Source organism: Plectropomus leopardus, chromosome 8 (assembly GCF_008729295.1).
Source record: "Plectropomus leopardus isolate mb chromosome 8, YSFRI_Pleo_2.0, whole genome shotgun sequence".
NCBI classification, from domain to species: domain Eukaryota; kingdom Metazoa; phylum Chordata; class Actinopteri; order Perciformes; family Serranidae; genus Plectropomus; species Plectropomus leopardus.
This window is the reverse complement of record NC_056470.1, coordinates 12,230,298-12,241,978: the sequence shown is the minus strand read 5'-3', so window position 1 is coordinate 12,241,978 and position 11,681 is coordinate 12,230,298. Positions and strand designations below refer to the sequence as shown.

Sequence of the window (11,681 nt, the reverse complement as noted above, 5' to 3'; positions counted from 1 at the left end):
AAACATAAAACAGACAATTTCTTTATTGAAATTATTCAGCCCAGTTTATATGTCTCTGCATTTTTTTTCTTGCCATAACTTGCAGTCATTGCTGGATTTAGTGGCTGCTAAACCAACAATCAAGTGCAATTCATAAAGAAACAAATGCAGTCAAGCCACGCTGATATGACCATCAATGCACTGCAGCAGACTGATATTTTATCAAAAGTTGGTAAGTTAAAGCTTCATACTTGCAGAACATATGGGGAAAAATACAACATTTTCAGCCACAGAAGGAGACAACATTGTGTTGATTTGACCCCCAGACATAAAAAGAAACCTTTAAGGTGTTTGTAGGTCTTGACCTCTACACTGTCTTGATGCATTTTTTATGTATTTTCCTCACTTTTCCATGCAGCAATTTGTCTCTATTATCTGTGCAGTCTCCAAGCAATAAGCAGACCCCTGAAGCTTATTAGCACAACCCACTGCAACTTTTGGAAGTCTGATAATTGATTTTCATATCTGACAGCGAATAGAAAGCAATAAATGGAATTTGTATCGTCCCTTATTTGCATTAAATTGGCTAAAAATCCGATGCCACTTGTTTGGTGCAGTGAGGGGCAGGTGGACATGTGTGATATCTCACTTGCATTAGTGTAATTATATAGAAACACAGCATATTGAACTTTTTTCAGTGTTCATATATGCCTTCAGGATCCATTTACTGACACTCTCAGTCGCAGATCAACAGCTGCTTTACAAACATCACACAGGCACAGAGACACTAAAGTGTTATAGATACTGATCTAGGACCCATTTCATCTTCTACCTGCAGTGAAGACATAAAGAGGAGAGGGAGAGTGAACCTGAATCTAGATCAGGATTTGCTATTATTTTTTCCATTGTGATTTGTGACAGGAGGCCGGAGGGAGATTCAGAACTCAGGCCCTTCTTTCTTCAGGTTCTTGTAGTCAGTGGTGATGGCCACAAACTGCGGAAGAAGAAAATTAAACTAGATGGAATATCTGTATCCAATCTCACATGTAAACAAAGGTGTATAAATCAAATTACAGCTATAATATTATCCCAGTTTAATGAATATTTGTGTCATGCTGTGTTACCTTGTACTGATATGTGGGGTCAAGTTTATTCCAAGGCTCAGGGTTACTGGTTTTGTTCCAGCTAAACAAACAGATAGGGACATGATTGGAAAAAGTGAGTCTCTGTAGGATTCAGATATAAATGGAGAAAGCTCTCATTTCAGATTCAGCCAACAAGCGATCTGATACCCCTGAGAGCTGCTTTGTTTCATCCGTGCTCTGACAGATTACATGCAATAAAAGATAATATAAACTAAAAGCAAAGGCAACCAAAAGTTGAGGGTCAAATTCAAACACGGCACATAGCACACAGCATGTGCTTTATGCACGCTGTGCCACCACCACAAGACTGTCTGCCACTAACAATTTAACTGAGCTTGTAAAGAATCATTGCTGCAAAGAAGTGATGAAAGACCTGCAAAGAGAGACAACAGTGCACCATCCTGTGAGCTCTTGTTAAAAGCATGTAGTTATGTTTCTTGTTATCTGAGTACCACTGAGGGTAAATCAACAGTTCGGAAAGCAGCGGGAGGAGAGGAAGTCCAAGGAAGAGGCGGTTCGGGGGGAATAAAAGCGAGCAGGGATCCCTGTAGTGAGTAACAATTTGAAACAAAATGTATTCAACCCCCCCTCCCATGCCTTGTTTCAGTGTAAGCAAATCTGCATTTAGGGGGTGAATTTCTAATCGGACGGAAGTCTTAAATCCATTCTTCCCTGTTTACACATCTGAATAATGATATCTCTGATGGTGCACTTCATCCGGTTACTGTCCTTTAGGGGGTTATTGATTCTTCTTTTGAAATTGTCATCAAATAATGTGAAAGCACAATCAGACAGATATATAAACAAGAAAAAAAAACACCTACTAACAAGCCAGTAAGCAGATTCCTTACGCAAGGTGATGCATTTGAATAAAAAAGGATGAGAAAATGTATTTTCTGATGCTCAGTCTTTAACATTGACAATATATGGATGTTAACATCATCTGACAGGTCACTGTCAGACAGCCACTTACGTGACATGGGGTCCTTTGGCCAACCTTATGAGATACAGTGATGCCCCGCCCATTCCCAAACAGATGAAGAAGAACTGCGGGATGAGCTGCAAACACGAAAAGAAAGAGATTGTAAAAATATTACGCTTTTGAAATCTTTTTTTTATGTAGTTGATGTGTTAATTCTAAATTTGATTGTGGATACTGTGTCACTTATAACCTAAGTGACAATACAACCTGAACCTCTCACAGTAAGACTTGAGGGTGTTGAACTCTGCGATTTTATCATCCATATAGATACTTGTAGATCATTTTTATGGTTTGATTGATTGGCATCGCTTGACTGATTGGAGCCCACAGGATCAGTGGGAACAGACTGCCCAAATACGGGCTATAATGTTCCAATTTTGTCTCACCCTATAGAGTGCCCTGGGGATGACGTTTTTCTGCAGGCCAACCCAGAAGCTAACGCTGCCCTGGTTCCCTCATCAAGAAGTCTGTTGGATTTTTTTCCATTTCATTTCATTTATGCATTGTAGAAAATAAGCTCTGTGGTAAACAAATGCTTATGATGCTTTCACATTTTGTTCAGCAAAATAATTTTCACAAATGAACACCACTTTCAGGATTTTTGAATTCTAAATGAATGATTTCGGATGAGGACCAAAAAAAGGGACTGACAAGTATACAAACATTGGCAACAGGATGGAAACACAGGGAACAAAAGAAGGTGAGGCAGGAACACAAGGGTGGAGCAAATGAGACTAAAACAGAACAGGTGTGCAATGACGTCTCTAACAAGGAAGGACAAATGAGACTGATAAAAGACAGGTGAAACTAATCAGGGGAACACAAAGACAGGAAGTAAAACCAGACCTTACTCATGAAGAGTGATAATACAAAATAAAACGGTAAACAAAACGTGTAACAAGAAACAAGGAAAACACAAACACAAAAGCCCAAAACAAAATTCACAGTATAACACAAAACATAAAATCATGACATAATTGTAATCATCACAGTGGAAGCAGGGGCAAACAGCTAGACTGGCTCTTTTTTTGTAAATTAAAAAATAATCTAAACTGCACAATTAACAAAAGAATTTAAGCCAAAACATAATAAAATACAACATAAAATTGAAGACTGAATGTCTAAAGAAAAAGTTTTAACACTTCTGCTACCTATGAAATGTAGTACATATATGTTAAATATCCATGGTTTGCAGAAAGATAGAATCCCTTTTTTTAGAATCCCACATTTTTTCTGGCGATTGGGCTGCGATTATCATGATGGAAAACAGTAACTCTTTTCCTCCGTTGCATCAGCCTCAGTTAGCTTTAACCTCATGACTCCTGACATTGTGTTTGTTGAATGTCTCAGTAAATATGCAAATATAAAAGCACATTCTTGAATTAAAGAGGGGGCAGATGCAGCTTTCTTTCTTTCACCCTATTTATTCAACTGTGAGAGACTCACACGTCAGCCATCAACAATAACACCAGGGCAAATATGAACTCCAAATTCACATTAAGTGATTCTAAATTATACAGTTTTCATGAAGTAGGAAATGTCTTTGCTGAAGTGGCTGAGATTTACTGCAGTCTGCTGCTGCACCAGATGCTTTATACTTATTTGTCACTTCCTGTCTGCAGATTATACTTACTGTAACAGCTCTGAGGATTAACTACTGGCCTGCTTTTACTCAGTCACCCTGCGTCATCCTGATGAACCTGCTGACACACAGTGCTCTGTGTGTGTGTGTGTGTCCATTTTATGCTACTTTAAACTTCTACTTCACTACATTTCAGAGGAATATGATGTACTTTTTACTCCACTACCGATATCTGACAGCAGGAGTTACTTTTCAGATTAAAATTATAATATGCAGGCATTCTCAGTCACTGATTGTAAACAAGCCTGCCAAGGAAAGAGAAAGTGAAAGCCAAGCCAAGACTTACTCCCTCTTGGCATTTTGCCTTGCTATATTTGCATTTTTCAACTTCCCGTCTGTATGAGTCCATACATGGATTTTCAGGAAAATTCCACAGAATATACCTCAAAGATAAATAAAACATAATCTTGTAAAATCTAATGCAATTAAACATTTTTCATGTCTAAGTTGTTCACAGTTCCACCAAAAAATTAAATTTGTGTAGCAGACTTTATTTTTATTTTCTCTTCAATTAATAATCTCATGATGCATCAATATTAATGATCTCATAATGTAATATATAATGATATATTGGTGACAGGGGATGTTCATTTCTTTACTTTTGATACTTGTCATTTTGCTGGGAATACTTCTATACTTTTACCAGTATGCATGACTTTTACTAAAAGTATCTTAATTCCACTGCTACTTTAACTCAAGTAAGATAGCACTGAACGGCAGCCAGAGAAAGAAAACAAGCCCTTAATTTGATAATTTTAACAAAACACTTTACTGTCAGCTCCAGATCCGCAGCAACACGACTGAAAGATCGTCACGTCTGTCTTTAATTCTGTCTGCCTGTCAGTCTTTGTCTGTCTGTCTGTCTGACTGACTCTTTCCCCGCCTGTCTGACTCTCTGTCCATCTGTCTGACAGTCTCACTCCCATTCAGACTTTTTCCTATGACATGTTTTCTATGTCTGTCTGCCTCTCTGTCAGTCTGTTAACTCTGTATCCATCTGATAAACTCACTGTGTGACTCTGTGAGTCTGCTACACTGAAATCCCTCACTTATTCTAATCACCACTTATTTTGAGCTCCACGGCAATGGAAAGTATATTTTTTTGCAGTATGATACACCAAACAGTATACAAAGTTATAAAATGAGCTGAACATTAGACATCTACAGCATAAATGATACTGATGATTGATGATCTATAATAATTCTCAGACAGCACAAGTGGGACTTTATTTTGAATAATGAGTGATTTTGGATGCAGCCTCAGTATCTGTGAGGCACTCACCTGTCTGACTCTATCTGTCTGTCAGACTATCTGTCCATTTCTGGTCAAATTTCTGTCTTTCTCTCTGGCTCTTAAACTTCCCGACTCTAGCTGTCTGCCTGTCTGCCTGTCTGCCTGTTGTAACTTGATCAAGGCATCCTGCTACAGTCTCACAGGGATTTGCTCCCTACTGTTTCTCCCTCTCTCTCTCACTGTCTGTCTCTCAGCCCGTCTGTCTGTCATAATGATCGGCCAAATCAAGGAGCTCTGGTAGAGTCTCATAGGGTTTTCCTTCCTGCAGCTTCTCTCTCTCTCTCTGTCTCTGTCCCTGTCTCTGTTTTGCTTTCTCTCTCTCTCTCTCTCTCTCTCTCCTGGGAGGCTGATGACAAGAAGTTAAAACTCTGTCACTTCACTCTCTGACAGCAGCGCTGGTTAAAAGCTGCAGAAATAATCCAATCCCCTGTGGGGACAACTCATATTTTAAATGTATTTTATTCCAGCTACTCATTTCCTAAATGCTTAGATTTTGTCAGTTTAGGTTTAGGAGGTTTGTAAAGGTCATGTGTGTGTGCGTGTGTGTGTTTTTAAGTCTTAAGCTTCTCTCAGTTTGGCTTGATTTTACATGAGCCACTGCAGAACCTTAACCTACTGACTTAGAGCTAAAATAAGATTACACGAGGCAAAATTAGACTTCTGATCACGTCAATTAACTTAGCAACACTCTACAGGCAATCAGTTTGTCTGCTAGTCTATTTTATTGACTAAAGCTAGAACTTAATCGATAGTTAAGTCTAGCAGTTTAATATACAGTAGGCTTTATCAGGCTTAATTTATGGTGCATTCACTTTAGATAGACAGAATAGATATATACACACACATTCATTTCAGAAGGATGTGGTTGCCTATTATTTATATAATATTGATGTCACAGATAACATAAATACATTACAATTTTATAAGTAGCCTATAAGAAAACCTGAATGTAAACTGAATTTTAAAGCTCCACCAGTGATAGGGGCTGCAAATTAGCTTTAGCTGTGCACAGCCTATGCCTTAACTTAGATTTATTTATATATAACAAAGATATCTATACTTTGCATTAAAATTAAATAAATATACAAATAAATGAGAAAATAGGCCTAGAACTGATCCGCTCACTGTGAACTTTTATAGGAGGGACTATGGGTGAAATCAAGTTTCTACAATTAACCCCAAAGTGTTAGCATTGTTGTAATTTACAAATCACTATTAAAAACATTATCAATCTGTCTAAATGGTGATTCCATTTAGAAAAGCATGTTCATTTTAATCATTTTCATGTCAGTTATTTTAGTTTAAAATAACTATTTTTCAAACAAATTCAAGAAAAATTAATCCTGCACCGTTTGCCGTTCATCTAAGTTCTCATTTAAACTTAAGCTACATGTTAAAAACATTTAGCAATTTGAAAACAGGTTTCTGTCACTGACATTTACAAAGTAACCAACAGGAGAGAAATAAAGATAACTTACGCCAGGGTGTTTCTTTGCATGTTCTACTGCTGTCTTAAATATCATAGCTCCGGTTTATAGAAATTTGCATGAAATTAAATGATTCAGGGTCAGTGTTTCAGGCCCTCATCAACAAGCTTCATAGAGCTGTGCACAGACAGGATTTAAACCTGTTGCTCTCTGCATGTTGGAGTGAGGAGGGGAGGAGGAGGAGGAGGAGGAGAAAGAGGTCATTTACATCTGATTACAGCAACTTCTGCTCCCTGGTTGGGGTGATTACACTGTGCTGGATACTGTACAACAGTTTATAGTCACATGATAAGTCCCTGTAAATGCTCATTAAATATCCAGGCTGGAGACATCTGATGCTCATATCAGGGTGTTCAATCAGAAGAAGTTCAGTAAGCTCCTGTGGAGCTCAGAGGCTTTTTTCCTCTCATTTCCTTCACTGCAGTTTGAAGGCTTTTCGACCCTTTGGGAGCCGAGTTGAGGAAGTGGAAAAGCATACAAACACTCTGTCCTTTTAAAGGCCGCTTGGGAATATCTATAGTCTGTGGACTTCTGCAGTTGCCCAAATTACAGCAGTAAAGATGTATACAGCACAAATACCAAAAAAAAACACAGTTCAACTAAAAGCTGCGAAGAGAGGGAGAAGATACACACACGGGAGTAAGGCTCCTTGAGGTTGAAATGGGGCTGCAATTAAAGTCATTTCTGTGTGACCATATTTTGGCTTTCAAACATGTTTTATCGGAGAATGTTTACATATAGCCACACAAATGAGCAAGAACTGTACATAAATATATATACACATGCAAATGGATCATAATATGCTCTTTTTATGTGAGCATATTTTGTATCACAATAATGAAGTTATACAAATGTTAAGTAAACTCTTGCTAAGTAGGAATAATGCAAGAGATGATAAAAAAAAACAAACAAACAAAGAAACATTTACACAGACTTATTTGATGATGACTTCATGCAACATCCCATTCAAAAAAAAACTAATTTTTCTTCTCTTTAATGGCAGATTCTCCCTGCTGATCATCTTGGCAACGAAAGTCAGGGACACTCCAAAACCTAATTATGTTCCACAATCACCATGTCTGTGCCTTTTAAAAAGGACTTTTCAAAAGGCCACTCTGCACAGTGAATGACCTAGATACAAAATGAGGCACGTAGACACCAGGAGTTTAGAAACGACTCATCTTGTTGACCACTGATTGCAAAAAAGCCTTGGTTTTCTTTAGGTGAGGTAGGCTATATATGTTGGGTAAATTAAAGTGAAATTATCCCAGCAAGTGATCCATATTTGATTCAGCCTAGAAACGATTAGCTCTTGATAGTTACCAGTTAACCCTGAAAGAAAAAAAATGGTGACGCCTAAAGAGCAGAAAAAAATGTTACTTTCACATTATCACTTGTGAAACACTTTTCAAACTGTTTATTTTGTTGTGGTATCCTTTTTTTGTTTAACAGGTGAAATTTTCATTTTTGTTGCACAGTCAACCCTGAAAGTGATGACATAAAACAAAAAACAAAAAAGAAACTCTCAACCAACAGAGGTCAGTGGAACAATGATTTCCTCTTATCAAAAGAACACCTCCTATTCTGTTTAATGGTCGTCAGTGTCTGATTCATTGCACTTCAGTTATCCATTTTTAACTCCCCACACACCAAATAAAACAGCACTTAAGGAAAACTATAAGTCTTTATAATTCATCTTGTAAGTGGTTCTCTTAGTGGCATCTATGCTTAAAAGAAATTGACTCAACTATGAACTTATAATAAAATAATACCGAAAGTATCAACCTTTAGTTCAAATGAAAACAATAATTTGCAAAAAATGGAAGGAGGTTTTTCGTAACAGCAGAGATTCATTCTAATGACTTCATCAGTCTCAGACGAGGTGTCTGTAGACACTAATAAATCCCAGTGTTAGACAGGGCCATACCTTTACCCACCTGTCAGAACTGTGTGTGCGTGCATGCGTGTGTGCGTGCGTGCGTGCACCTGCATGCGTGTGTGTGTTGTACTTGTGCAGTGATGGTAGTTACATCTTTTGCAAATTAGCTCCTGGAACTGTCTTGTAAATGCCAAATCATCCTCTATATGTGTGTGTGTGTGTGTGTGTGTGTGTGTGTGTGTGTGTGTGTGTGTGTGTGTGTGTGTGTGTGTGTACACATTTAAATCATGTAGCTAGCTGGACTGTTCATTAGACAAATAACAGCAATAATCTGACCACATTCAACCAGTGTTTCACAGATGCTTTAAGGAGATACTCCATCCCAGATCTACTGCACCTCCTGTGGACTTGACAGGTGACTCTGCACAGTTTGTAGTTGGATTCAAGTCACTTACAAAGGATTCCAGCGGTGACAAGTTCTCACATTAATAAAAAAAGTATTAATATAGCCTCCACAGAAACTTCTCAAACTGCTCCTGCGACAACGTCAACTTCTCCTCTCAAAGCAAACTGCTCACTGTATTGAATTTTTTTTTTTTTTTTTTAAGTTGTGGATGAATGTGCTGCTTCCTGCGTGGACAATATAGAAATGTAATATGCTTTGGAAATTTTTAAACATGTTTATATGGATTTTGGGGCACTTTTTCAGTGTGTAAACCTCTCACTATAGGAATCTTTTGTTAATGATTTGAACTCAAACTGGAAATACCCTCTGTTACTAAGAAAGAAACTACGATCATTTCACAGCCATTTAAACATTCAAGAGGAGGATTTTATTTTATACTCAAAAAATTTCAAATGAAATATTCATTTAACAGAAATCCCTGTAAACAATACATAAAACAAGATATAATTACTGGCCATTAATGACACAGAGACAATAGCTTCTCATAAATTGTCCATATCAGGTCTTTTGGGGTTAGTCAGCTCATTCTTATTGAAATCCTGACATTGAGAGATGCACAGCTGCCAAGAAGCACTGAATTCATGTGTTGTGTTGGAAATCAATGCCACAAATAGTAATCAAACATGAAAAGAGCATAACATGAATTTGGTTGTTTTTGGATCTTAAAAAACTAAATGCTGTTTTGTAGATGTCAGGTGTCATGACTTCTCACATGAGCACATCAACGTGAAAGACTTTTTAGCAGCAGCATTGCAAAGTAACTATGTCTGCAAATAACTGCACTTACCATATTTTCTTAAATGAAGGCTGGTTGCCATGAAAAATAAAATCCGATTCGATCACATGGCTTGGGGAGAAGAAAAGTCTGGATTAATATTTCAGCTTACATTTCCACCATTTTAACTCAATATATTCAACAATATAAGAGTGAATAAGAAATAACGGCCTCTCTCTAATACAAGCATGCTTCGAATAAAGGCCTGGTACCCTCTGCAGTTGAGGCTAATGAAGTCCCACCCACCTTTTGAATATTTATGTGAAGTATTTGTTATTCTACTGCATTCATTTTACAGCTTTAGTCAGTGTTTAAACTTCAAGGTGAAGATTTTACATATGAAGCCAAGCAAGTATCTGATAAACCTCTATAGATCAAACTACCCAAAAGTGTACATAAAATAGTCTAACTTAGCTTCATCTCAGTTAGCTACAATATATGTACTGCTTACATATTACTTTTAAATACTTTTACTTTAGATACTTAAATTGAATTTTGTGACTAAAACTTTTTCATTTCTACATCGTATAATTTCACTTTCAGGACTTCTATTTGTATGTATGTATGTTGAGTATTTTTAAGGTGTGATATTGTCACTTTTGATTAAATAAATTATTTGAATACTTACCATGTCACTGCTGACTTTAAACTGCATTAGAAAAAAACAAAAGAAAAAAAAACACCTCAAACCATATGAGCTTAATTCGGAAGGCATCAAGCGAAGTAGGTTCAAGCTATAACCCTGTTTCTGCGAACAGGCCATCTGTTTTCATGCAAAAGTTTTGTCCTGGTGCAGAGTGAAGAGAAACAGGAAGTATGGCGAGAAATAGTGGGGTCGTGCAACAAAGGTTGCTTTGGATTTCAACATGTCTTCACCTTATGTAACCGTGCCAACAGGACACTCTGCCAACAGGCTATTTAAACTCTGTAATCATCAAGACAAGAACAAAATAAGTGGATCATGCTGTTGCCTCCAGAATTATTTTGGAGTTGTGACCATTTTTACACAGAGAAAATTTAATAAAATAACATTTCCTAACCATTAAAAAAAAACCTCATTGTGCATCTGTCACGCCTCTAACTCTGGGTCCTTATTTTTTCCTCCCCTCCGACACACGGACTCCATGACATGAGCTCAGACCTGCCTGCTGCTCCTGCTGACCTGCAGCGCAGAGCTCACAGATAAATCCTCCTAATTGGACTCTAGCCAACACTATGGCACAAATGGTGCCAAAACAAGTCTAATACAGAGCAGGCGTGCACTGTATTCCTTAGGCTGCGGGGTTAGAAATTTATTTAGAAACCTCACCTAATGATGATGCATATTGGTCCTAGCAGTAAATTTGACTTGTCTATCTGTGACATGTGGCAAGGCAGTAGAGGTGAGCACGGGGGAGGTGAAAACAGGTACGAACACGGATAAAAGTGGACACTATATGACCACCCATCACATGTCTTTGTTATTAAATTTGAGCTATGAAATATCCTGAAGGGCTCAGAAGAATCAGGCCATTATATCGACACAGAAAACAGCCACATAATATAGTAAAAAATAGCCTTCAAAGATTATCCAGATGCTTGTTTAGGGTGTAAAACAAATCAACAGCCACATAATGGCATCTCAATGAGCTGAACTAAATTATGGAAATTTAAAAACATATTATCCATTGTCTTCTTTTGAGTTGCACCTGCAGATTAAGGTTTTTTTTCTCTAAATACTATTAAGAAAGTCTTTCTGAAATGTGGTGTAGTCATAGAAATAAATCCTGTTTACTTGCTTTTACACATAAAAGATTGCCTTGTTTTTCCTTTTTAATCCCTCTTGTTAAATTTTAGCCAACCACCCTGGAGTCACACACAGGCCTGTTTTGGCTCTGATTAGCCTTGCTCTGCCCTGCTGTGGAAACTCTGTGTGTGTGTGTGTGTGTGTGTGTGTGTGTGTGTTTGTCTTTTACTGCTGCTTGAGGAGAAACAGAACAAGCTGACGGACTGTTAAACCTTGAGCTGTGGCACAGTTTAAAACCACATAATA

At 37.6% G+C, this 11,681-nt stretch overlaps 1 protein-coding gene across 1 annotated transcript; it reads right to left on the bottom strand.

Annotated features, from left to right (window-relative positions):
* Positions 1 to 457: 457 nt before the first annotated feature.
* Positions 458 to 6,683, bottom strand: ndufa4l2a (NDUFA4 mitochondrial complex associated like 2a). The gene is made up of 4 exons (XM_042492270.1): positions 6,521 to 6,683; positions 2,098 to 2,183; positions 1,104 to 1,164; positions 458 to 973 (listed from the first exon to the last, which is right to left on the bottom strand). Exons 1-4 carry the CDS (start codon positions 6,563 to 6,565, stop codon positions 917 to 919), a joined length of 249 nt encoding a protein of 82 aa, XP_042348204.1. The 5' UTR covers positions 6,566 to 6,683; the 3' UTR covers positions 458 to 916.
* Between the last annotated feature and the right edge of the window lie 4,998 nt (positions 6,684 to 11,681).